This window comes from Seriola lalandi, unplaced genomic scaffold, assembly GCF_002814215.2.
Source record: "Seriola lalandi dorsalis isolate HSWRI2012SDOR001 ecotype SW California unplaced genomic scaffold, Sedor1 jcf7180002054240, whole genome shotgun sequence".
Taxonomy (NCBI): Eukaryota; Metazoa; Chordata; class Actinopteri; order Carangiformes; family Carangidae; genus Seriola; species Seriola lalandi.
In genome coordinates, this window is record NW_019524793.1 from 804,639 (window position 1) to 832,423 (window position 27,785).

General features: G+C 40.4%; 2 protein-coding genes across 4 annotated transcripts; one reads left to right on the top strand and one right to left on the bottom strand.

The window, feature by feature from the left end:
- On the top strand, positions 1-26,163 carry tbcd (tubulin folding cofactor D). Of its 2 annotated transcripts, none has more exons than XM_023404292.1 (39): positions 1-462; positions 582-632; positions 739-836; positions 1,026-1,127; positions 1,265-1,411; positions 1,684-1,739; positions 3,106-3,238; positions 3,952-3,997; positions 4,778-4,910; positions 5,200-5,342; positions 5,428-5,488; positions 5,623-5,697; positions 5,865-5,959; positions 11,081-11,237; positions 14,561-14,618; positions 14,709-14,738; positions 15,084-15,169; positions 16,070-16,150; positions 16,262-16,335; positions 16,464-16,581; positions 17,306-17,366; positions 17,454-17,476; positions 17,574-17,605; positions 17,696-17,758; positions 17,850-17,926; positions 18,081-18,162; positions 18,260-18,378; positions 18,519-18,610; positions 19,440-19,580; positions 20,328-20,411; positions 20,948-21,106; positions 21,584-21,722; positions 24,092-24,213; positions 24,648-24,725; positions 24,809-24,895; positions 24,993-25,080; positions 25,543-25,652; positions 25,758-25,842; positions 25,956-26,163. In XM_023404292.1, the coding sequence occupies exons 1-39, from the start codon at positions 279-281 to the stop codon at positions 25,977-25,979; spliced, it is 3,594 nt and encodes a 1,197-aa protein (XP_023260060.1). In that variant the 5' UTR covers positions 1-278; the 3' UTR covers positions 25,980-26,163. The 2 variants fall into 2 exon arrangements, with proteins under 2 accessions (XP_023260060.1, XP_023260061.1); XM_023404293.1 differs by having other exon boundaries at positions 25,959-26,163.
- znf750 (zinc finger protein 750) lies at positions 5,975-10,127 on the bottom strand. Of its 2 annotated transcripts, none has more exons than XM_023404311.2 (3): positions 9,963-10,127; positions 7,162-8,453; positions 5,975-7,012 (listed from the first exon to the last, which is right to left on the bottom strand). In XM_023404311.2, exons 1-3 carry the CDS (start codon positions 10,110-10,112, stop codon positions 6,460-6,462), a joined length of 1,995 nt encoding a protein of 664 aa, XP_023260079.1. In that variant the 5' UTR covers positions 10,113-10,127; the 3' UTR covers positions 5,975-6,459. The 2 variants fall into 2 exon arrangements, with proteins under 2 accessions (XP_023260079.1, XP_087029620.1); XM_087173494.1 differs by lacking the exon at positions 9,963-10,127 and adding an exon at positions 9,301-9,462.
- Positions 26,164-27,785: the final 1,622 nt, after the last annotated feature.

Genomic DNA, 27,785 nt, shown 5'->3' on the forward strand with positions numbered 1-27,785 from the left:
CGCAATAGCAATAGCGACGTACTTTTGCAGGAGCACAACAGGAGCATCATAACAGACCAGGGAAAGTGTCACGGTTTTGTTTAGTGACATTACTTGCAGTTAGAGTACAGTCATTTTCACGTTAATACTTTATGGACTAATTACGTATCGTAGCTTTATGTGTAATAAATTCCATCGTGCCATGCTAATTTCCACACCCGTTCCTTTTGCTAATACTAGCTAGCTAACTGCTCCATTGCCTCTACACAGAGACTCTTTGCAGGTAAAGATTTTTCAAAATGGCATTAGCTGAAACAGAGAATGGGTGTTCCGGTGGGGAAGGGGGAGAGTCCGACGCTATTGTTACAGCTTGTGTCTTGAGCGGCTTCAGTGAGAGCGGCGAGACCCGGGCTCTCATCTCCAGCCTGTCGGAGGTCCACGGGGACACGGTGACAAGCGAGTCTGCGACACAGAGGTTCCTGGGTGAGACAGTCCTCCGCAGAGTTCACGAATCCTCAAATAAACTAATTTCAATCAGTGCTTTGAATGGGTGGTTTGAGCATGTTTGCTATGTATCACATTGTGCCCATTTCATCCCACAGTGATAATGAACAGATATCAAGAGCAGCCTCACCTGCTGGACCCACATCTAGGTACATTATGATAAGTATGACTCTGAAATCAATTTTTGTTAGTATTGTAGATTCATTTGAAGAATGTATATATAATTAAATTCCCCCACTCGTCAATTTTTATTAGAATGGATGTTGAACATGATACTGGATTTTGTAAGGAGTGAAAAGTCTCCCCCTTCACTGGTACATTTGGGTTTCAAGTTTCTCTACATCATCTGTAAGGTCAGTAAAAACAGTGTTCATGCTGACAGCAGCTTGCCAAGTCAATTAAAATCCTCGACACCACACTGCAAAGAGTAAAACCTGCAAAACTCATTTTACTTAAATAGCAAAGCTGTCAAGCCAATTCAGTAATTCTGCTTGATGACACAGGCCCAGGGTGTTTTTATTTATTTATATTTTTCTGGCTAGGTAAGAGGCTATAAAATCTTCATGCAGCTTTTTCCTCATGAGGTGGCTGATGTCCAGCCAGTTCTGGACCTGCTGTCCAGACAGGATCCCAAAGACTCTGAGGTGAGACTCTAGTAAAAATAATAATCCTGTCCTACACAGCAATCACACCTCTGTGCATTTTCTTCCTACTAATTTTGCATGTGTTATCTTTGGTTTTGGATTTACTAGCTGCATGTTTGACCATGTACACATTTCAGACTTGGGAAACCCGCTACATGTTGTTGTTGTGGCTGTCCATGACCTGCCTCATACCCTTTGACCTTTCTCGCCTGGATGGTCATCTGGAGTCAGATGGAGGCATGGCCAGAGAGCCCACTATGGACCGTATTCTCGCTATTGCAAAGGCAAGTTAAGCAGATGAAATACTTTGATTTTGTTAACGTGTTTTGTGTTGGAGAGATTGGTCCGTATGTCTAGGTCTTGCTCCCCAAATGGCTTGTCTTTTGTTATCAGGATTTGTGGATGTGTAATATGTGAACTGAATTTTATTTAGCCCTGGAGTATTTGTTTATTTGTAGCATTATTTGTAGCATTTGTAGCATTACTCCAATGTCATCATCATGATAACAGTCATGTATCATACAGTATGAATGACAGTGTTTTTGCTTCTTTGCAGTCTTATCTACTTGTCAGTGATAGTCCCAGGGATGCCGCATCTGTACTGGTATCAAAGTAAGTGCACAAACCAAACATGTACGTTTTACAGTTTGTAGCAGTGGAACAATAATAACCTTTAATAAAACATGAAAAAAACACAAGTGGCCACAAAATTTCCCTGCAGGATGTTGATAGACAGGTGTGAACAGGTATGAACTGATTCAGTTTCCATCAAATCAATACCTTCCGAAACTCACTGACAACTAATTTCCTACATACAGTGTGATAACGGACACAGGATCTGCCTTATAGCTGGAAATGAAGAAAACAATGAAAGAAATGAATGTGTGCTTACATCCACTAGGACCTCTACTACACTTGCCTGTGTGCCTGATAGGACACACTATAGAAGAGGCCTGTGGATCCAGTTACTGCCAACGTTTGCTATATTGTACATCAGTGAACTGTGTTGTATCATAAAGAGTGGAGAGCGTCAAGTAAAGCCGCAGTGTGTGTGTGTCACAAATGGTGTACCATTTACAAAACAGTTATCGGCATTAACTGGTGTAAACCTATATGTTGTTAGATGTCACACATCTATAGTTTGAATTATTAAATTAATAAGGATAGGTATTCTTTAAAAGGGAAACTGAAAGCAGAGAAATAATGTTACTAATCATCCATCTTCATGTTTTGTTGTACTGAATGTTTGCAGTGACCATGAAATGTGCATAAACAGTTTCCTTTTAGAGGAAAACCAAACAAACCAACATCATTATCTGTGTATTTGGGCTATTAGGCTCCCTGCACACATTAAGGCTAAATGTCTACTGTATGTATTTTTATGTAAATATTGTGTCAATCATGTACAGTAATTTACTAGAATGGCACTCAGTAGAGTCTATACCTCTGCCAAGGACAAACATTGTCTTCCACCAGATCCAGATTATCATCTGGATTGTCACCAAATTGTGCCCTATCTACCAAAGTTTAGGAAAGACAAATTTCCATTTTATGCAAATCTAATGGACAGTTAAGTTTTATCTTGTTTTATGTAATCTCAAGAAAGTGATAAAAAATTCCTGGCTCTGCCCCTTTAACCAGATCTGCACCAATATTTAATGGGTTCTTCCCTGGAAAACGCCCCATCCCTCCACCAAGTTAGTTCAGTACTTTTTGCATAATCCTGTTGACAAATGAACCAACAAACCAACAAACCAGCAGCCACAGAGGAAAACATAACCTCCTTGGCGGAGCTAATAAAAACATAGCAACCTACTGCAAACACAAAATACAAACCATGTAAAGTTATAAACTGTAATTTGTTTTCTAACCAATAGAGGGCACGGTTGTTCGTGGAATGTCTCTTCTGGTGTCTACATTTGTTTATCTAGATGAAACCAATTATTTCTTTCTTGCTTTATTGTACATGACCCTACAGGTTCATGACACGCCCTGATGTGAAACAGAAGCGCCTCGGAGACTTTTTGGACTGGAGCCTCGCCACTATATCCCAGACCAGTGACCAATCAATGAGAGACATTATAGTGCTGGATGGTGCTCTGCAGTCTCTGGTAAAAAAAAAACACACTCACTGATCATACTCCGTTGGTTTTGCGTACACACCATTCTCTATTGTTTGTTTGAAGCCAGTGTCATTTGTGTGCACAGTGTATTAAAACCTGCAGACGATAGTTTACAAGAGCTGACATGACTGGTATGTTTCACCCAATACCGAATGTGGTTTTGGCAGGTGTGTAATGCACCTGCTACGTGTGTGGGAGCTACTGCTTCAAGTGTTTAATCCACAGCGTTAAGAGAATTAGCGTTAATGAGAACAGGGTTGAAGGTATTTTTGTTCCAATGAAAATCACTTTTCCAGCCTCTCACATTACATCTGTTTTCAATACAAATCGTTATCAGTAATAGAGGATATTTTCTAATCATTTCCTGCCAGGTAAGATAATGTTTTGCAGCCCTCAAGCAAGTACATTACGTTCATATTATTGGCACATAAACTTGAATAACTTGTAGAAAGCGCCCCTTTTTACTTGATGTCTATGAAGTCACTGTGGCCCCAGGCTGTGTGGTGCTTAGGGTGTTTCAAAGACAAAAACATAACTAGATGTTGCCTAATATGAATCTTGGTTTCTGAGACTAATGTGTAATGTCTCTTAGTGAAATACTTACTATTTGAAAATGTGTGATGCCTTCCCAAATGTTACTGCTATCATATGTCCTCTGTAGTATGTTAGATTGATTTGGTAATCTGATTTGTGTCCCCTAGGCAAAACTTTTCAAACATGGAAAACGAGATGACCTCCTACAGTATGGTAGGTTACAGTTTGTTCTGTGTTATATCTCTATGCAGTAAAGTAATGAATGAAGATCAAATTAATAATTAAGCAGTTTTGCTGGCCCCAGCCTGAACAGGTTTTTGTTTTTCACACTGAAAACTCAAAGACCCTGCGCCCTTGTTATGTCAGTATCATATTCATTGTATGTGGGATTCAGCTCTGTGGGCTCTTCAAAATCTGGACTTCATAGCCTATAATGATATAATTTGATTCAATTGATTAAAGATCATGGCAGCAGGGTGGCATAATTAGGATGGCAGGAGTTATTGGAGCATGTTATTGTTACATTCATAGCCCTCAGTTCAGTTGCTCTTGCCAGTGGTAACAGAATGATATGTGTTCACAAATCTTTTATCCAAAAGTCATATGCCAGGGAGGAGATATTTGAATGCATCATGTGATATGTCCCTAAAATAATACCAGAGACTTGCTGTGAATGAAAATGTGAGTTCTTTGATAATTTATCCAGTGCATATTTTTAGCTATATGAAGCAGTTTCTGTAGAGACATTGTAGTTGTAGCTGGCAAGTGAACCTCATCCATAGCAGTTAGGATTATTTGTTTTTTGTGTACCTGTGATCTGCAAATTACCTACATGTAAATAAAGGCATTGGCATTTCTTGGCCTCTAACCAGAGATCTCCCAAATCGCAAGTATACCTGTATGCTATGTATGTTCTGTATGTATTCATTCATTTATTTATTTCTGTAATGAAATTATAGTATTACATGTAATAATTATGACTGTGTTTCCCAGCTGCTACAATTCTGCAGTGTCTGGAGCAGAAACATCTGTCAGAGAGCAGCCAGGCCATGCTGCGGAAGCTTGGTGTCAAACTTATCCAGAGGCTTGGTCTCACCTTCCTGAAACCACGTTTGGCTGCTTGGCGGTTAGACATAATATAATAATAAATAAATTCATTGTGTGTTTACATGAAAAATTTGTCATATCTAAAAGCATGGGTATTTTTCATGTAAAGAATCTTGTCAATTACCAATACTTTGCCAATTGTGGCTCCCCATTCCATTGGGAATTGCTTTATATCATTTCTCTTCCGAGCTAGTTTTTCATAGTGAGTAATGTCAAATGTGTCACAACACATTTTTATTGTCATTGGTGAGATTTGTTTTGGAGCACTGAGCTTAGTGTCATAAAAAATTTATGTGCTTGATTTTCAGGTACCAGAGAGGCAGCCGCTCTCTCGCAGCAAACCTTTCCATGTCCCAATCTGCTACAACTACTGAAGCTGTGACTCCAGATATGGACACACAAGAACAGGAGGAGGACTATGACATACCTGAAGAAGTAGAGACAGTTATTGGTGAGTTTCAGCCTCCACTTAGTTTAAACTGTTGTTGTAATATGTCTGCTCCTGAAATCAAATTTGCTACTTTGGTATTTTACAGAGCATCTGCTGGTGGGACTGAAAGATAAGGAAACAATTGTGCGCTGGTCTGCAGCAAAGGGGTAACAATCTGTCCTCACATAACAAATTTCTAACAGTTGATAACAAGTCATCCTTGTAGTTACTTGTCTTCTGTATTGTTCATGTCAAAGACAGCATCTCCAAAAGAGTTAATGTTGTTTATTTAACCTTTCAGCATTGGGAGGGTGACTGGGAGGCTTCCCAAGGAGCTGGCGGATGAGGTGGTTGGATCATTGCTGGACTGCTTCAGGTAGGTTCATGCTGGGTGCATATTGGCTCTCGGCAACAGTCAGGCTCTGCTATTTATCATTTCTCATACTGTGTCCAGAATACCTGTCACACAGTGACAATTTTTTAAGCAGCCCCATATTCCAAAAACCTGTTCTATGTTTTGACCTGTGTGTGCTGTTTTTCAAGCTTCCAGGAAACAGACAATGCTTGGCATGGAGGCTGCCTGGCATTGGCAGAACTTGGTAGGAGAGGACTGCTCCTGCCTTCCAGATTAACAGATGGTATGTGCCCACAAATTCATATTGAAATATTTATTATATGACATGTGGACTATTATAAGAAAGTCAGTTTTTGTTTCTTCTTTATTCAAATTTTTTACATTTACAGAGTCAATCCATTGTCAACTTTCTATATTACAAAATATGTCCAGATTTAAATATTAAGAATACTTATTGCTTTTCACCTTTTCCAATCAAGTGTGAGAAAAAGTGAAATAATATTTACATACTTGTGACTTTACATACTTGTGTGAAGTCTTTGCATTTTTTTTTTTTTTTTTTTTTTTTTTTTTTTTTTTTTAAACAATTGACCTCGTGGCAGTTTTTTACACACGTTACATTTGCTCCTGCAAGCATTATCAAATCTTTCAGTGCTTAATTAACATTTTAACATTATTTTTCAATAAGTTGATCCTTTCCCATTGAGGCTTGCAGTCGTAAATGTGGGAGATATTATGTCCTTATTACTAAATATTATAACAGTCAGAGTGTATTTGTTAGCATCAACGAGGCCTCCGTCTCAGAACCCGTCCTGGTGCTTTTGCTCTCTTGTGTGGTTTATGGCAGATGTTTTCAGCCTGGCCACTGTTTGCTCTTTTCATGCCAGTTGCCTTAGTTTTGGGTGTGTGCTTGGTCTTCCCTGGAAAGTTAGGACTTGTAGCATCTGTGGAATCCTTTGAAGGCCCGTCTGCAGTGCTGAAGTCACATGCGGAGGCAGCAGAGCTTGCAGTGGCTAGCTGACAGAGTGCCAGTGCTGCAGTCTGCCTCTGGTCACATGGTTCTTCATGTAGCTCAGCATCGGGCCTCTGCTGGAGATCCTCAGGGCTGCTGTGAGAAGCTCGAAGGCTGAGGTTCAGAGGCAACTCATCCCCTTTTAATGTTTCATTGTCTAAGCACCTCAGTCCGTGGTCAGATGGGCTTTTTTCTTTATCCCGCTTTCTTGTTGAGAGGTTTAGGGGAGCCAGATCTTCTCTGCTGTCCTCATCCTCTTCTTCTGACATTTCAGGACACGGCTCAGAGACAGACATGGAGGAATATCTGCTGCTCTCAGCTGACCTGAAAGGGACAGACCAAAACTAAAATTTAACGGACTGACTAGCATCACTGCAAATCAGGTTTCTGCAGTCAGTTAATCCAAGAAAAAAATATTTTTTTTCTTGAAAAATTGAAAAAAACAGCAACTAGATTTGGTAAATTTTGCTTACCCTCCATCCACATGCAGAGTTCTTAACTGCAGCAAGCTTTCAGCACACTTTTCTTGTCTTGAGTCATGTTTGATGGGTTGCACGGCGCTATCTGTGTGTTCTTGTTCGGCAGTTGTTTGTGATTCATTTGTGCAGGTGTAGTGCAGGACCTCTGTGTCTCTCTGTATGGTGTGTGCATGGCTGGGTCTGTCAGGGGACCCCAAGGCTGAACAACCCGCTTTTGGGCTTAGCCTGGTTGCTTTATCTCCACTCTGCCCATGGTTGCTCTGCTCTTGTGTAGATGTGTTGAGGCTGTTGGGTCTGAGGCGTGAATATGTGTATAAGTCATAATCCTTTGGCCCAAGGGTCTGGCCGTACAAATCCAAAGGAATATATCTGGGTCCTGGAATTGGCATGGAGAGCTCATGTGGCCTGTACAGGGTATAATGCAAAGGGTGGGGCGGGTGAAGAGGGTGGCAGTATCTGTATGTGTATGGAGGAAAGAGGGAAGTGTGTGGTGCTGCAATGGGTTGCGGCACCACAGGCCTCTGGGGATCCAGAAACTCTGGCCGGAAAGAAGGAGAGTTTGGCTCATTCGCATGGGGATTTCCTGGGAGGTAGTATGATGGATAGAGGGGCCGGTCAGGCAGGAGATAAGTAGAGTATTCAGGAACCATGGGAGGGGGTAATGGTTTTAAGGGAATGGAAGATGACATTGTGCCCCATGGGAAGCCTGGATGGTTGAAAGTAGGAGCAGGAGTTTGTGAGTCCTCCGACTGCTGCACAGATGACTTGAAGGCATCTGCTCCGTCACGGTTGGGTGTGACAGGGGAGAAGGCAGATGGGCGCGGCAGAGACTTGGCCTCATTGCTCTCCTTGTTCTCTGTCTCTGTAACTGTATTTGGTTCTGTCACATTCTGGCTGTCCTTGTTGACTGGACTCTCACACCCAACATCTACATGTTCTGTGTCTTCTCTGCTCTCATCTTTGTTCTCCTCAACTCCCTGTTTCTCAGGACTGCTGTTCTGAGCTGCTTGCTGGGGGCTTGGACAGTCCTTAGATTTGACAGGGACTCCCTTTGCTACAGCCTTGACCTGTCGAGCTGTTTGCCCGGTTTTCTGTGACATCAGGGAGATTGAGTTTTTACACAAGTCGTATTTCATGTGGTTGAAGAGGTGGGACTTCTCATTGCAGGTGAAAGGACACTGGAAACACTGGTACTTGAAGGGCTTGCCTGGCGGACGGGGAATGTAGTGGGGTCTTTTTGGCTTGCGTTCCTGAGCAGTCTGCATCTTGATTCTTAGGCACGTTTCCTGAAAGAAAAATACAGCACATTGCAGTTGAGGAATTTGTGGTTTAGATTTAAATTTTTTAACTTCCTCTGTCCGTGTATGTACTGAAGCTATTGGGGAATGTGACACTAAAGCATATAAGGGCAACTTATGAATCATTGCAGTTTTTGTGCCAGATTCTCACTGAGTAATGAGGCTGATAAAGTTGTTTGACTGGTTCAGGTGGAGAGTGGTTCTCATTGGCAGTTTTTTCTCTCAGTGTTTCTTTAGCTGCTCGGCCAGAAAAATCTCTCGTTGCACAAAACACTGCACCCTCAGGCTAATGTATTTCTGCAACTGTTACTTCACAGTGGGTTGGACACCAAATACAGATATGGGTAAATATGTAAACCTATCTCCTGTATGCAAAAATGTACCTGCATGTTTGCATAGGTGCACTTGTGTCTTGTGTAGTTCTGGTTGATTGGCAGCACCCTTCAGCGGCCTCAACTTGGCCTGTGCATTCACCTGCCTATCATTCTGATATTGCTCCACTCATCTGTCCTGTAAAGTTAGAAAACTGCCTAGGCACTAAGTAGACAGGAGATGGGCAGACTAGGCATTTACTAACATAGACCTGGAGGGCATGCAGAGACTTGCTTTCTCCCTCAACCTTACTAAACTCTTAGGCTGTCGGCGTGGGAACCACCAGCCACCTGCTTCCCATGACTACACCTGCGGGATGCACTCAGTTTCCCGTTCATCATTTGATGAGCTCACCAGCTCTGGAGACGCAATTGTTTGAGAAGTAATTCTTTTAATAATATTTCATGTAACGTAGCAGCTAAAGTAGGCACAGCAGGTGGCATCTGAAGCGCTTCAGGCTCACCTTTGAAATGAAACATCACCTAAAGCGGCGAGTTAAGTGTTGCTGGGTGTCGAGGAACCTGCTTGTCATGTGCTGTCGCAAGAAGTTGTCACTCAAGTTTCTGTCCAACTGTTGCAGCATGCAAAGCCACTCCCTTTTTAAGGAGTGAAATTCATTAGAAAATTATTTTTTAACATAAATCCTCTTCACTATGAATACAACCCAGTAAAAACCTTTCTGTTTTGTTTTTTTCTTCATAAAGAATATATGTTTGGATCCTAAGGTGTGGTCTTTCTATTTACATACCAGTCTGTATTTGTTATAAAGAAAAAAGACTGTTATTTAGCTAAGTTTAGTTAAGTATCTTAAACTTTTTCAGAAGGTCCTCGGCAGAGGCCAGGTACTTTAAGCAATACATGCATCAGTCAGGTCAACAGTCTTGGCAGTAACAGCAGGGGCTAATTAAAATGCACAGGTAACAGGTGCATGCAAAGCTTACACCTACCTTAAATACACCCTGCAAACTAGTAAACAGTACCATTACGAAACACTGACTACCAAAACTACAGAAAGGGTTTGACAGAGTGCTGTGAATAAATTAAAATGTTAATAAAGTTTAAGTAACCCAATGTTTCTTGCTTTTTAATGAAGAAAAGATTAAAAAAAAAAAAAAAAAAAATTACCTCCTCTGGTTGTAGCAACCGTGTCCTCTCCTGAGTATTAGGCCTGCAGAGAGCCACTCCACAATCCACAGCCAGTGTTGGTATCAGGACGCTTGCTCCAATATGTGCTAAGAGTTCAGAGTGTATGTGTGAGTGTGTGTGATGGTGCATGTGTGTGCTGTATTTGGTGATGTTAGTTGTGTGGTGAGTTCCTCTCTCTGAGGTGTTGTCTCACCAGTGGGTGGGGCTTCAGCCCAAACAGCAGGGCCCTCGGGCAACATTGATGCACCTGATATTAGTCAAGCCTCAAGCGATGATTTACATGATGGGGTTGAGTGGGGGGCTCCCACACCTTCTTCCTCTTCACTGCTCCCTCTCTGTCTTTTGTGGAAACAACCACACAGGCCTCATTCTGCTGTTACTGAAAATAACATGCTCATTTACATAAATGCATCAAGTCTGAAGTCAAGTTCACGAGCAAGCTGGCAAGATCGGCATGACATTTGCATACTTGCAGGTAAAATTGCTGCTGCTTTTATTTAGCTTTACCTCACTTTTTATGTGAGCAGTGTACGAAGAAAATAATACAGACTTTCTCTGCTAATCATGTTGTGCTTCCTTTCACTGATATAACACAGAAGTGCCACCATATTTGTTGTTGCCTGGCCTTGTACACAACCTTATTTTTTTTGCTTCTTTCTGTCAATTCTAAATAACTTCCAAGGAAGACCACCACAAAACAGAAATAAAGAGTCGGTTTATTTCTTAATGTGCTGCAAAGGGGTTGCTTTAAATGCATGTAACCATAAAATGAATAACCCCAAAAAGGTTACAACTGTATGGAGGCCTATGGGAAAAAATTTTTTTAATTTGAAATAACCTATTCATTCTTTATTAGTGTAAAATAAATACCGAAACAGCACTCAAAATCATGTAATAATTCAGTTAGTTGCTACTGGTTTTAGTCCAGGGATTTTGGCTGTCAGGTGTGAAGCTAAAATAGTGATTTGAACTCTCCCTACTACCAAGGTTGCATACAGGAAATGTAATGTGTGCTTTGGACATAGCTTTCCTTCTCTTGTCTTAGCTTTTTGTTTTTGAAGTAAAACTACTCATCCATTTCTGTTGTCTGCTTGCAGTTGTGCCACTCATCATCAAGTCCTTGACCTACGAGGAAAAGAGGGGGGCATGCAGTGTTGGTTCCAACGTACGTGACGCTGCCTGTTATGTGTGCTGGTCTTTCGCTAGGGCTTACGAACCCAAAGAGCTCGAGCCTTATGTCACTCAGATTGCCAGGTAATCCTTTTCTTCTTTCCCTTCCCATAAAACATGTCAAAGTCAAGTCAGAGTTTATTATAGCCCGATATCAATAGTATGTCTCAAAGGGCTTTACATAAAATAAAACATAATGAACAATAAAAATGTAAAAGGTGAGATAAATAACATATAAAAGATTATAAACAAAACATTTAGGATATTTAAGTATATCAAAAGTGAGGTACAATACAACAATATAAAATACACACGTCAGTCTCCTGTACATTCATAGCTGGATCCAGATGAGAAAACACATGTACAAGAATGTGTAACATATAGTACATTTATAAAACCTTGTGCATGTGAAAGTGAATATAAGCTGGATAACCATAACTGGGGGTCCCGGAGGCTCACCTGGTAGAGTGCGTACCATTTAGGCTTAGTCCTTACTGCAGCAGCCTGTGTACGAGTCTGGCCTGTGGCCCTTTGCATCATGTCATCCTCCTCTCTCTGCCTAACTTTCCTGTGTTTCTTTCATTGTCACTTATAAAATAAAAAAGCTTGAAAAAAATAACTTAAAAAAAGCTGGATAACCATAATTTAGTACTTTGGGCAGTCTAAATGAGGTTGAATGCCGATGCAAATAGATGAATCATTCAAGAGGATTCCAGAGAAGAGGGGCTTGGTAAAAGAAGGCCACCCACTGATGTTTCTTTTATTTTTGGAGACCAGCATTTTGTGCACAGGCGTAGGTTGCTACAAAACCACACTAAGGTCCCTTATATTTCATATCTGTCATGTGGACTGTTTCAGTAATGTAAAAGTGAATCTTATTCATTTCACTCATAATAAGCTTGTTATACAACTTCACTCTTCTCCACAGGAAAATGAAAAAGCTAGGGTCATCTACAAAATAACAATGGTACTTGTTTGCAGTTTTCCATTTTTAATAGCTCTTGCTACTATTTGTCCTCACTGTGTATGTCATGGACATTTTTACATAGTTATTTACATCAGAATAACATCACCGATATGCCATAATTGCCACCCTCACAACAGGATCTGTTCTCTCCCCTGACAAAGGAGGAAGGTACAGCTCCAATGTGAATAGAGCTGAATAGAAACAGAAGCTGTAGGTGTAATAAACTGGCATCTGGGTGTATGTTTCTTAGCTGTATAAAAAATGGATCCGCTACAATCAAGAGTTTGAAGTATAATACACAATTTAAGTAATCTGTAAGATTTTTAGGTGGCTGCTCATTGTGAATTGCATTATAATTGTAATTTGCATAGAAACTGCAGGATTTACCTCTGAGCAGTTATTTACTGCCTCAAACCAGTTTTTCTGTGTCACAGCAATCTTGCATGTCCCCACATAACTGGAACACATACTTGTGTGTTGCTTTTGTGCCTCTGTTCTGTAGAAGATTGCAGTGTGCTCTTAACCTTAATTACATAGACTGATATAAAGATCACTGCTGTTGGGAAAATTGGTTGTGGGATTATAACCACCAGAAGTGTATTTTTCATTTTTTTCACATTTTGTTAAATTGCAGCCCTGTGCTGAAATACAAAAAAACATTTTCCCTCATCTACCATCACTTAATACCTCATAATGTCAAATGAAAACCGACTTTTGAAATTTATCTCAGGTTCCTCTCATTTCTCTTGATCATACACCTTGAATGGAGTCCACCTGTGGTGTCTTAATAAGGTCTCACAGGTGACAGTGCATATCAGAGCAAAAAACAAGCCATGAACAGGAAGCCCTGCCTACAGAGCTCAGAGACAGGGTTTTGTTGAGGCACAGATCTGGGAGAGGCTATAAAGGAATTTCTGCTGCATTGAAGGTTCAAGAGCACAGTGACCTCCATCATTCTTAAATGGAGGAATTTCAGAACAACCAGGACTCTACCTAGAGCTGACTGCCCAGCCAAATAGATGAACAGTTTTACTGAAACCGAAGAGACTGGATGACAATTGTTTCTTTTGATCTAAATGCTAGAATGAGAAATGGCTTACAGGGATTTCTTCAAGGATCAGAAACAGGCGCTTGCATTAAAAGCAATGAATAACATCTTGATACTTGCACATCTGCTACCAGTGCAGAGAAACTAAGGTGCAATATCATCCAGTGACGTGCGTTCAGTCTTTGTCACTGGTAACGGTTTGCCTCCGCCTTGATCTCTTTTCTCTCGGCGTGCATGTATGGACCTGTGGCCTCTGACTGTGCAGACCAGCTCTGCAGAGTTAGTTTGAACCCCTGCGACTACCATTATCATCAGCAGTCGCGACAACACCCTCCCTCTCCCTAGACTACAGGATTGCCAGGTTTCGCCTGTTGCTGTAGGTTTCGGTCGCCGTTTGGCAGTAACCCTCAGACAAGCTGATTCCTGCTCTATTCATCACAGCTTGATGACATTTACAGAAAACTCACTTTTGTAAGTGACTTGGGGGCACATGCATATATACAGATGTACAGTTACTCAGATACACAGTGTACTTATTAATTGTAGCAGCCACAAACATATTTCAGAATCAGGACACTTTTTTGTTTCTAAGCCTTTAGGGTAAGGGCAGTTAGTAAAACCGAACCGGGGCAGTTAATAAAGCTCCAGGCCTGAATCTTGCTGTTTGGAAGCAGGGAACATGGGAAGAGAGCAAACAAAGCCAACAGCAGTTAATGTCCGGCTGTCATTGTGATGTATTAATGTTGGCCCCTCCTCAACAACCAACATTCACACATCCACCCCTCCTGAAACTCCTACAGGCAGTGTGGAGTGGATGGATACTGAGGTCAAAATGTAACCACACGCAACTTCCCATATTGCAGGGGAGTGGTGGTTGGTTAATCATCCTGTGGCTGCGTCTACCTGCTGTGCTGGGAACTTATGCATCACAACAAAAGATCTGTCTCAAAATGATGGTGCAACCTAGACTTTGACATCATTTTAAAATCTGAGTCAGAGATTCTAAACAAATTATTGAGATGATATGTTGTTGGTGCAATGTTACAGTGCAGTGTTACTGAAAAACTGCTAATATGTGTGTAAATAGGTGGCAATTTTTCCAAGCTGCAAAAAGATTTGTAAAAATGGATCATATCCAGTGGACTAAAGTGTTAATTGCAGAATTGTAATAATAAATGATTATTGCAGCAGTTAAATGTAAAAAAAACAACAAAGCACAGAGAAGCATGTTTTACACTTTTTTTTAAAGTTGTGCACCCATTAAACTTTCATTTTTAAGCATTCTGTGACTGCGAAGTAACCTTTTGCATTGCATGCAATGGATAACTCTTGGTACAGGTCTTGCATCAGATGATTTTTTTCCAACCAGTGCTTTGTTGTTTCTCTCTGCAGTGCTCTGCTGATCACAGCTGTGTTTGATCGAAATGTGAACTGCCGCAGAGCCGCCTCTGTAAGTTCTCTGGTCAACAACCTAAGATCTATGACTAAAGATTTACACTTAAGTGACACATCTTCATTTTTATGTCTCATTTTGTCCCAGGCTGCCTTCCAGGAGAATGTCGGCAGACAGGTTTGTGACCGCGGTATTATTGAGGACTTTTGCTTTGTGACTATTACTGTGATTTGAAGTTTATTTGCTGCCAAATATCCAGGTCTTGCTCAAACTTGTCTTGTTATTGAAAGCTTTTGAAGCTGAGAAATAGCCTCCCATTAATACTCCAAGGCACCAACAAACTCTTGATTTTCAAACAAAACTCTGTTGAAATCTGAAGTCATTACTTGAATTTGGAGCCGATTTAGTTATTTCCCCTCACAGTCATTTGTTCAGTGTTGAACAATACAGCCATCTTTAAACATTTTACTGAAAATGTATCAGCTTTTTTTTTTTTTTTTTTGCTTGTTTGTGTCTCAATAGGGCACTTTTCCTCATGGTATTGACATTTTAACTACAGCAGATTACTATGCGGTTGGGAATCTCAACAACTGCTATCTGAACATCAGGTAAGAAACGATGTATTTGCATTGGCAGATCTTTAGTGCTGGTCCTTTACTGACATTTTTTTTTGTCATAAAATACTCAAGAGAAGCTACACTTGGTGTGCTGTCCAAATACTTAGGAGAGCACACTTATTCCAGCAGACTAAATAATAAAGTGGGTTAGCAACGGGTACTGCACCATTCTTCCTTATCGACATAGCACAGATTTTAGTTCTACTGTCACATGTAGTCATCTGGAAGGAAACTGGAAAGTACCAAACAGAAATGAGTCCAGCTTCATAGCTGAACTTTTGGCCATAAGATTTTCTTCCCCTGTTCCTGTCCCATCAGCCAATAAGAAAAATGCATTCAAGTCAAAGGAATGTACCCTTTTTTTTTTTTTTTACAAATACAACTAAATATTGGAAATTGTTTAATTTAATTGTTTAATGTGGCACTAAAGCAAAGCTAACAAAATCTAGTGTTATTACACCCAGAATATGCAGCTTGACGCTCATAAATACCTCACAGAATATAGACAATTGCTCATGTTACTTTATAAGCACAGTTTAGTTGGTTAGTTTATAAAGAATCTGTGTTTATGAACAGCAGCGCCTTTCTCTGAGTATCTGACATGTATGGAGTGATCTATGTCCATTAAAACCAACATAGAAAAACTTTCAACCCTTTCAAGAATTTTCACCTCTGGCAGAAATACAGCAGAGCAAACATTCAAGCAGTGAAAAGGGATAAAGATGCTAGCCTCAGGGTATGACTGCAGAACTGTACATAACAAGGGAAATTAAATAAAGATGTAGAAATTATGAGAGCTGACTGAAATGGATTTTTCTCCACTCTTTTGAATGGTTCCAGAGACGTATTAAACACAGGTATTCATTCTTAGTTTTTTTTCTGTTCTCGCAGTGTTTACATAGCTAGTTTCCCAGAGTACACCAATGCTATGATAGACCATTTGATAGCCATGAAGATCAATCACTGGGATGGGTAAGTACTTGAATTTTCCTTCCCACATAATGTCAGCAAATATGAAGAAATAGATATTATAGTTCTGTTTTTATCTCTTAAACAAAACATCATATTCTTTATGTTTTGCAGTGTGATCCGCGAGCTTGCCACAAAAGCGCTCCACAACCTGACGCCTCAAGCGCCTGATTATATGGCAACAACAGGTAAACAATGTCACCTTTGCTGTTCCCCCGGCAATGTAGAGCTTTCATTGAAAGGAACTTGCTTGGAAATTGACTGGAACCTGTAATTATTGGTCAATGGTCAACGCTTTCTTCCATTTTGGTTTTAGTTTTGCCACAGCTGTTGCCAGTGGCAGTGGGTCTTGACCTCCACAGTCGCCATGGAGCTATCCTGGCATGTGCAGAGATCACACACGCTCTGTACAAACTGGGCCTTCAGACTAACAGGTAGACGCTTAAGTAAACACTCAAAAGAACATTGAGCTAGGTGTGGATGTCATATCATAGTCTAAGCTCCATTTTGGGAATCTGTTATACTAGCTTTAGCTTTACATTTGAGGCACAATGATAATCCTCCATTACTCTGCATGATAAATACCCTGCAATGTTTGAAACCCAGAAGCTTGTTTAACAACACCTACCCTTAACCTAGAGGTATTTCCAGAATCCTAAAAGGCTCTTCTAACCATCTGGATAAAAAAAAACAAAAACATTCTGTAACATTTTTATTTTGCAGGGGAAGGAAACAGTTTTCATCCAGAACTGTCTGAAGAGTCTTTAGATACCTTCATTCTAGGTTTTTCAAACATCACTAGGTATTTAAATTGTAGAGAAACGGATGCTTACCAGTGTGACTTGAATGTAACAGTAAAGCTAATACATGAAAGGTACAAACTGGTTTATCCTAGTCCATATTCTTGAATTTTTTTTTTTTTTAAACTTCTATCTGAATAGTGGTAATATTCTGTGAAGATGAGCTTCTCACAAGCATGGTGTGAAATTTTATGTTAGTTAGAAAGGGCAGCTTTGGGAGCTGTGTGTATGTCGCTCAAAATCTACTGATGATCAATCAAAAAAAGATACATTGATAATGGCAAATACAATTCAGCGATAAGAAATGCACTTTTCCTCTGTTCCATGAATGATGCTTCTCCATGTATTTGTCGTTTAGGATTGTGCAGGACATGATTTCTTCAGAATGTGTGGATGCATTAAAAAACATTCACCAGATGGTAAGGGTACCTCAAGCAGAAGAAAATTAGCTTCAAACTGTCAAAATGTCTTGTGTTGCTGATTTTCATTTGTGGACACACTTTCAGCTGCATGGCAGAAAACAGTACAGGTAGGCAGACTGAATTTAACTTTCCGTTAGCAGTATGGTAAAAAAAAAATGAAAATATTGTTTCGGCTTCATATTAAAATTTTGCTCTCTTATGTAGGGGTTTTGGTGGAGAACTCATGAGGCCAGCAAGTACGTCTATGGTTTTATTTGTTCAAATATTAAAGGCAATGCTATTTTCTCATAATACAGCTGATATGATTGATGTTGTCTTTTCTCCAGTGTGCGGGCTCATAGAAAAGCTGTCCCTGTCCAAAATGCCTTTTAAGAATGACCCTGTAATCAGTAAGTTAATTATTCCAAACAGTTGCTATCATGCTTCATTTTGTTCACTATAACATCTAAAAGTATCTAATGTTGTGACACTGTGTTTCAGCTGACTGGCAGTGGCTTATCGATGACACCATAAAATCTCTTCATCTCCATTCCAGTGGAGCGAAGGATGGCATCATGGTAAGCTCAATATTTCTTTATAAAGCTGAAACGATGCCATGGATGAATGAAAATGCAAATTTTCCTTTTTACTAACTATCTTAAGAAATTCAAATTACATCATTCAGAAAGATTATTTGTTGTTTACTCACTGATCTTCCTCCTGTGTCTGCAGGTTGCAGTGATATCAGCCTTGTCTGCCTTGTGTGAGGAATACTACCAGGCCCAGGCAGGCCAGGCTGACTCACAAATGCAAGGTAGGTTGAATATGGTTTTCTAATTCCACGAGTTATACTCTTTGTCTCAATTTGAAAATAATCTCTGCATGGTGTGTGTCTACTTGCACGTGTGTAGATGTCCTGGTGTCTCAGTACATCGAGGGGCTGAAGAGTCCACAGACGCTTACTCGTTGTGGATCTGCCCTTGCCCTCGGCTGTCTGCCAAGATTTATGATCCATAGTAAACTGAAGCAGGTGGGTTTGAAGTTATGAGCACATTTTCAAGCCATTTGACATGTCACTGCCTTAGTATTTAGGTATAGAGTGTGTGTGTGTGTGTGTGTGTGTGTGTGTGTGTGTGTGTGTGTGTGTGTGTGTGTGTGTGTGTGTGATAGATCTTTGAAGGCCTCCAGCAGATGTGTACTGTCAGCCAGAAGGATGGGAGTTTTATAGAGGCGAGGAGAGATGCCGTCCGAGCAATTGCTCAGTGAGTACTCCTATACATTTTTATTGACTTCTCATTTTGGCACCTTCTGTCTCCAGTTTTGTTTTCTATATTTTTATGCCTCCATGCCGGCGACAGCCAGGCCCAGAGTCATTGTGAGTCACTTTTCTTGTGAATGCAATATCTCAGTAATGCCTTGAGGGAATTTCTTCAAATTTGCATTGAAGTCATTTTGGATTCAAGAATGAACTGATTAGATTTGGTGGTCAAATGTCAAGGTCGTGTGACTTCACAAAACATGTTTTTGGCCTCTTGAATATGATATCTCAAGACCCTAACTCATGAATTCAAGCGCTAATTATGACACAATTTAAGACAAATGTTAGGAATAGGATAAAATTAAGTGCTGAAATTTTATATCCGAATGGTCAAAGGTAAACTTCACTGTGACATCATAATGTTCTGCAAAAACACTTCAGGCCATTATTCAATGCTGTAACTTAGGAAGGGGAGATTGTGACTATATTTCCTGCAACTTGGCTGGTTGGCATACAACCATGAGCCAGTAATTCTAGTAGTTATTTGTTAAAGGTTCGGGCTTATGTCACTAAGGCCCCTCTGTGTTTGCGCTGTTCTTTGTCTTGCCTGTCTGCTAGCTAAACTGCGTAGTTGTGTAGGCTGTAATGCTAGAATAAACAGTTGGCTGACTATACCTGCAGGACCTGAATCACATGTCCATCCATTTGTTTTTGAATACTTATTTTTGTTTTACATCTTTCCTCAAGCTTAAAATTTCATCTCATTACCCCTATTCATAGTGATAACTTCCTTGTTTCAGTACGTGAACGTTTTCTTTTTCACTCTGCCTCAGAGTGTGTGTGAAGGCCGGAGTTTGTGCCCACGGTTCCCCAGACTCCACTCTATGCTCAGAGAATATTGCCAAGGTGTATGGTACACTGCTCGAAAGCATGAACGACTACACAACAGACAGCAGAGGGGATGTAGGGGCCTGGTGAGTGAACTTCCACATCGACATACATATGTAAATATACACGCAAACGCTCACACTTGGCCCACAAAAGCACACATGCCCTTTTAATTTGCCTCAGGGATCAGGAATGTTCCTCTGCCTGAGGTGTCTGGTGTTCTTCTGTCCCTCCACCTCGGGACATGAAGACATGACATTTATGCCTGTCTCACTAGTAGCCCCAGGCCATGCTTACCGACTCGCCAGGAATGCCACCAGGCTTGTCACTTGTCCTCAGAACATGGGAGGAGCTGCTTCTTTCTGGCTGTCTACATTGTTTCTCCTTTACGCACCCTCATTACTCTTGTCAAATGTTTTCTTTTCTCACACCACAGTTTTCTTGTGTATTTCAAACCCACAACCGCACAAGTACACATTTCTTTTTAATTTTCATTATTACATTATAAATCTTTGCCTCACATTTGACAAAATAGCCATTAATCAGGGGTTCCACCAGTTGCGCTGCACCTGTTTCAGGTTGACTGATTAATGATTCACATAAACAAATTGTGCCCTGCAGCTATGAAGCTAATTTAGCTGTAAAACTGTCAAATCCAGTGACACTGAAATACAATCTTCAAATGAGGTTTTGCATCCTTATCCCAGCTTCTTTTAAATTTTTCTATAATAGATTGTTGACAGCATGATGACTCTGATCGGTGAGCGTAAAGTACATTCAAGCTGATGTCATTGCATGCATAAAATCTCCACTTTGTCTGTCACTGTGCTCAGGGTAAGAGAGGCGGCGATGACTAGTTTGATGGATGTGACTACGCTGGTGGCCAGCAGTGCCCCAGAGATCCTTTCGCCATGCCTGTGAGTTGAAATCTGAAAACTCTGAGTAACACCAGCTCTTGGCTCCTTTTTGTTAACCTTGCTATACAGCTACAGAAACTCTTTACACTGTAACACATCTCCAGCAGTGAGTAAAGTTGTAATATCAATCGGTCTCAGACTTGTTTGTTCATGGCCTGAGTAATCTTTTATTTGTGTCGCCTCAATATCTCAAGGTGTGGCTACAATACCTTAGCACTAAGTCAGATCATGTTGGTTTTGAATAATAATACAGGAGCAGGATCAAAAAATTGCATAACATTTACTTTTACTGTTGATTGGATACTAGTTGATGTTTAAAAAAATTGTCATGTCATGGTAGTATTCACACTCAGTGTTGCCTTTGGGCTTATTCACAGTGTAAGATTAATTTATGCATATTAATGTCGCCTTTGATCTGTCACCAGAATTGTAGCTCACAGGAATAGAATTAGTGAATTAATCATGCCTTAGTGAAGTTGTGACAGCTTGCTTTGATATCTCATACACTTTTCTATTTTCTACTATTCTGTGTGCAGTGTGAATCGTATGATGTGCTGCCTGGCCCAGCAGGCAGCAGAGAAGATTGACCGATACAGAGCCCATGCTGGCAACATCTTCCTGCACCTCCTCCACAACGCAGACCCTGCAGTACCCCACATCCCCCACAGAGAGGAGCTGCTAAACATTTTCCCAGTGTGAGTTACTCTTGCATAATTTACTGTGACAGTTGCGGTCGTTTTAACCAGCCTTTTATTCCAGACTGTTTTGCTTGTTTGGTAAAGTCACTTAGCTTCATACAAGGTGCAGTAAACTGAAAAAACCTAAGGCACAGTTTTTCATGGTTCTTGGCAAGTGGGTTGTTCCAAGCATCTGTCTGTTCATGTGATCCCAGACTGACTCCATGAGATTGAAATCAGCCTAGACCATCTGTCACAGGAGTTTTTGTACTTCTAGTTGCTGAAGATAGTTCTTAATGACTCTCCCTCTATGTTTGAGGTCGTTGTCATGCTGCAGAATGAATTTGGGACCAATCAGACGCCTCTCTGATGTTATTGTGTGATAGATGAGAAGCTTTTAAGTGCCTAAAACCTTTGCACGGTACTGTACATAAAGTATACAATTTCATGTACAGTAACTTTTTTATCTTTGACTCAACTCGCTATGTCTTTCAGTGAGACCACAACCAGTCTGAACTGGAACGCTCCCTCCCAAGCTTTCCAGTATATTACCCAGCTGCTTGGACTGCCTCAGTATCAGTACCACACCCTGCTTGGACTCACTGTGTCTGTGGGAGGGATCACCGAATCCACAGTAAGTCAACTGTGATGGGAGGAGTGGAGCATTGTCAAATCAGAGCAGTGTGATTTAAAGATGAGGGACAAATTTAAGGGAAAAACTAAAAACAAATGCAGACACTTCCATACAGGACACAAGGGATCGCTGAATGCTGAGTTAATGACTATGAATCCGAAACTTTCAGTCAACCCCACTGAACACCAGTGGGAAATTTGGGACCTGCTTGTTAAACAGCTCTCTCCACCGTCATCAACAAAACACCAAATGAGGGATTATGTTTTGAAACAATGGTAGAATGGTAGTGTTCAATACAGACTTGTACAATCTTGGATGAGGAGAACTGAAGCTCTCCTGGCAGCTCATAGTGGCGTCACATCTTATAAGGATGCTTAATCTTATTTTTCCTTTAATTTCTCACTAATCTGTTTTTTATAAAACTTCATTTTCACCTACAATTGAGTTGAAGTGCCTAATCATATCCACATTTGAAGGCCATAAACAAAAGGTTCACATAATGATGAAAATTTAAAAATAAATGACGCTGGAATGAGCATATATGGAGTTGTGTTAGAAATATAGTTGATTTTGCCATTTTATTGCTATTGAATGTTGTTCCAACTTTTTACTGCTGGAATGAAATGCAGAAAATATTACATTTAATAGAGACATTTAATGGTGTATCATCATCATCACTCATTAGTTATCTGGCATGTCTTTACATGCAGCACTGCTCCATTTCATTGTAGAAATTTAATTTTCATCACATAACATCACATAATAAGGCTTGCCTGTTCGTTGGGGGAGTGCATGCTGCTTTGTTTTTTCTTATTTTGGATGGTAGTAAATCCTGCTGCCAGTAATAAACTGGCAAAGTCAGCTCTTAGTTGTTATTATTTAGGAGGAAATTAAACCAGCAGGGGGAGCCATGTGTCTTATCTATTCTACTCAGTCCTCTGCAGTCCTGCATCAGAATAATCTTTCTTTCTCTACGACAACTGACTATCACTAACTTCTTAAAATCGAAGATCAGGCATTGTGTTTTGACTTATCTCCACCCTGTCCCAACTTGCAACTCTGCGGCAGCCACCTGGGCTTCAAGCATTGATGCACACTTATCTAGAACAAATTGATCTGACGGGTCCCTCGTGGTACTGGCAAGAGAGATTTTCCCATTGGTTCAATCTTTGCATCGCAGTGCTAAATAACAACTTTAAAGCTTGTCTACTGCTTTCCACTCCTGACCTTTTGCTCACCATCACTTGGGAGACTCAACTGGGGCCCCAAACTGGGGTTGATCAAGTTCTCCCTCCTCCTCTTCCTCCAGTATGACCTAACCTGTTAAAACCAATCATTCGAAAAGGTCCTGCCTGTAAAGATTTGTGATGGTTGGGTTATTTTTAACTTTTACTGTTTGTGGATATAATAAAGAAAAATAAGTTTAAAGCCTGTAATAGCAGCAGCAAGGTCAGTAAAATTGAACTCATCTGCCAATGGAGGCCGTAAACATATTCCCTTGGAGACGATCTGGCTCTCGTCTTGCATTTACCTCCTGCTCTCCCAGCCTTTCTTTGCCACAGATACATCCTCAGAGACGGGAAGGACTGATATGTTTGTACAGGGTTGCATGCAGGAGACTGAGCCAAGACTGCATCGATACATGGGCCAAGATTACCATTCTCACACCACAGGCGCATACTCACACAGGCCAGAGAGAGATGGAGCATCCACCATCTTTCCAGGAACTGCCTTGAAGGCCAGCCTAAATGTAGAGAGAGCATTCAGTACAGCCCTGGAAAAGCCAAATAGCAGAAACTGTCCCAAGTCCCAAGAATGAAAAAAAAAAAATTCTGCACCAACAAGTATTTTTTAGTGCGCAGGTGTTTCACAGTATTTATGGGTATAATTTTTGGTTGACTGATTATTGAAACATTCATTGAAACACACAAATAGAAAACACAGATTATTTTGTACTTGACTGTAGACAAGAAAAATCACACACAAAGTTTCCATGTAACTTTGTTTATCTGTAGCACATTGTGTTGCTATGTTGCTATGTCAAGGTTTGACACTTTCTTTCCGGCAGTCTGATGATAACATCTATTTATCTTTTCATGGCCCCTCAGGTTCACACTCATGTACTCATAAGCATACCATCCATTTTGGTAGTACAAAATGTTACAACATGGCAGTGATATTATACAGGAAATCAGAAAATGTTAAGCAAATCTCTTATATTTCTTACAGACAGTGATAGTGTCATATAAACAGTCGTAGTTGCACCCACCCTCACCACAATGAGTGGAAGCCTGTGTATTGTAGTTCACTAATCTACGCATCAGGTTGCTGCTCCAAGTTAACTGCTGCTCTCCACGGCCTCTGTTCAGGTGCATTTTTCTTCCCAGTCATTGTTTGACTATCTGAGAGGGATCCAAGAAAATGATGTCAGCCTGACACAGTTTGGAGATACTTTGCTGAGCATCTTCAGAGACAATCTCCGCAATGACAGGTACACGTGCACACACACTAACACACACCCTTTTTCTTTTCTTCTTTTTAACATCACATTAAAATTTTCTTTTTTATGTGCGGCAACATTAAACTATTGTTATTAATAGTGTTAATGTAAAATTTTTGTTTTATTTACTTTTCTATACAGTTTATATGCAAAATATTAGCTCATGGAGCCAGCTAAAGTTAGCTTTACCGTCTCATTAACAGCCTTTGGTTTCACAGTGGAGCTCCTGTGATGTGGAAGAGCTTGTGGGGAAACTTACTATAACTTATCTAGCATCTAGCATCCCTCTCGCCATTCCCATGCTTTTGTGGACTGATCGGGAAGCTGTGAAGCAAAACAACGTCCACCACACCTGAGGAAAAAAATTTCATTTCAGTAAATCGTCTCTCTGATGTGACTGTTTTCTTTTCCTTTTTTTTTTTTAGGGTGACTATTCCTTTTCTTAAGATGCTCAATCAGATGCTCGCCAACAGCTGCTTTGAAATCTTCACCACAGAAGAGAAGTGAGTGCTGTGACATCTTTGTTTAAAAAAATGTGGATGACATCTACTAGGGACTAAGTTTTTCTGTGTCTTTGTTTTCTAAGTCATCAGTTCTGTGTGGATCTTTTGGCTCTTTGTAAAGAGTTCAAGAAGTCCAAAGATATTTCCAAGCTGCGCGCCTGTATAGCTGTGTAAGTCTCCATCTCATTGACTATAGTGTAAACATTATATACATCACTGAAGCAAAATGAAGCATTCATGATGACTGTGCTGACTGGTGTTTCCCAGCTTCTGTGGGCTGATCCAGTTCCAGGGTGAGGTGAGAAAGAAGGTTTTGTCCCAGCTGCTGATGCTGCTCTGCCATTCCTTCCCTGTGGTAAGTTCACAAGACAAGATGTGTATACAATCTGAACAGATGCATAACACAACGGAAAAACTGCGTTTTAGAATTAAAAAAATGCAACAGTAATGTTCATGGTACAAAATTCACACTTGCCAAATGCCAGTTAAATTTGTCTTTAGCCTGCTAAAAAGCAAGTATTGATGCTTTTAACTGTGCTAGTTACAAGGCCCTAGGAATGGAGATGGTCCATATATGCTAGTAAGCAAATGTTAACATGCTAACACACCCAACTAGCATGATGAACATGGTAAACATATCTGTTTAACATCAGCATGTTAGCATTGTCACTGTGAGCATGTTAAGCTGCTCAAATCACTGCCAGTGTACAACTCAGCGAGTCGCTAGCGTCGCTCTAGACTTATTTGTGTTTTTACATTTCTTTGTGTAACAACAGCTAAGACAAACAAAATAACTTGTTCTTTCTTACGACTGTAGATAAGAAAGACCACAGCGGGCCACATGTATGAGATGCTGCTGACCTACGATGATGTCATCGATGCAGAAGTGTTGGATGATGTAATGACCATGCTAAGTGATACCAACTGGTTAGTGGTCACATTGGATTTTATGTTATTAAATATTCTTTAATAGTTAAATTCATTCAGTGCGTACAGTATGTGACATGTTATCGTGCTGGGTGTCCGTTCCAGGGAGAGCGACCTTGCTACAGTACGGCCTCATAGGAATCAGCTTTGTGACTGGTTGGGAATTCCCAGGCCACAGGTGGTTGCCAAGGTAACCATTTAACTGACATTAATTAAGTGCTTGATAGGCAGAAATTATGTGTGTTATTATGTGTCATCCCCCCGTTGCACTTGGAGTTAACCTTACCCCCTGTCTTTCATCAGCAGAACCCTGTCCAGGTTTCCTGATTACCTGCCGCTGTGAAAACCAGCAGGAAATAATGTAGGTGGACAAAATCGCATAGAAAATTAGGTAATGGACTGCTTTCATGAAAAAGCTGCTCTGTATCATTAGGTCTGCCCATCTGCCGAAAAACAACACATGGAATGAATCACAATCAAGTTTTATGTGACAATAAATGGATGAAAACTATTTCCCAGTTTTGTTGTTATTACACCAGAGTTCTTGCACACCAGTTTTTTGACAGGAACACCAGATCAAAAACTCAGACTGTGATAAACTATAAAATCCAGCACACTGTCGATCACTTGTACTCACTTTATTAACAATGTTTCGGTCCTTGCCTGATGAAGCTATGAGGAACTTAACATTGTTAAGGTAAAGTGAAAACTTATTGCTTTTTCTCTATTTTGCAACCATATACACATCTGTATAAAGGATTCATTGTAGTTTCCTGAGCATAACACATTTCTTACATGCGCCATTCAGGCCGCAGTCTAGTGACACATTGGAAGTAGTCTTATAGAGCCCTCCTACTTCTAACATGTACCTGGAAAAACACAGACAGGTGAAACTGAAACTATACTGTGCGTACACTCTAAGGAAATAGATGCATGTAGCTGCGTTTGGCACAAACCATGGAATGCCACTGGGGCCCTGTTTTCCCTTGGCTCCCATGCAGACCTACTTTTTCTGCATCAGTGGAGGTGCTGGGGACCAGAGGAGACCCTGGACTGATAGCGGAGCCTCCCTGGTCCAGGCTTTCTCATTAGAATCTGACAGTGACCACATTGTTTCAGCCAGATTCCCCGTCTCACACCAACAAAGATACAACTGTTGGAAATTTTTTTTTTGAGAAAATAAATGGTTTCAGATTGTTGATCATACATTGCAGAAATCCCCTAGCCTAGTAATCAGTATATTGCATTACATTTTTTTGCTGTAATCTGATTAATTTAACTAGGTTTATCCTGGAAACTGAAGTGTATTTGGACCCTCATGAAACTGATTAGAAAAAATGGCTGTTATTCTTCTCCCATATGTTTATAGCTTTTTGTATTTCAGCAGCTCTTCTAACCGTGTTCGTGCTGCCACATCATTTGTAACATCTGGCCATCAGGGCCACGCTGTTTTTTTTAAACAGTTAAACTGGATCTCCACTAACTTGTCGTTTTATCATAAGATTTCAAATTTCTGTTTTAAAATTGATAACTTTGATTAGTGTCTGCAAAAATTTTTTTTTTCCTGTGGTGATAACTTTGAGGTCATTCAATACGAAATCCAGACTTTGCATGTTTTATCTGTTCTGTCGCTTTTACATGCCTTGTTCAAGGAATTTTAAATTTGTTTTAAAGATTATTGCATGCAGAGGTTACTCAAACATAACATTAACTAGTACGTGGATTAATGGTGGCCAAGAAAATGGATATGTCAATGGATCATATTGTTGATTGTCTCTGTCTTGTCTAATAACTGCTGAGTTAGTGTCAGCGACAAGTGGCTTCTCTGGCCACTTGCAATTCTCATTAACAAGGCCACATTCACTCATACCCTCCGTGGGTGTTGTTGAATTTGTCTGGGTAGCCCAATATTGCCGCAGCCCATAATTCGACTTTAATTAATTCCCAGCCAGATGGAAATTCCTGTAGTTGCTAATGAAAGAAATGGTGTGTTTCTCTCAAGGCGGATTGATGGTAAAGCGAGCAGCTTTGCTACAGTGCTCAGGGTAGAGAGGAATGCTAATAATTCTAAAAGGCTTACAGTTCGCCGGCAGTAGCCATGGCAATTCTTCACATACAATGGTGTCCTTTTAG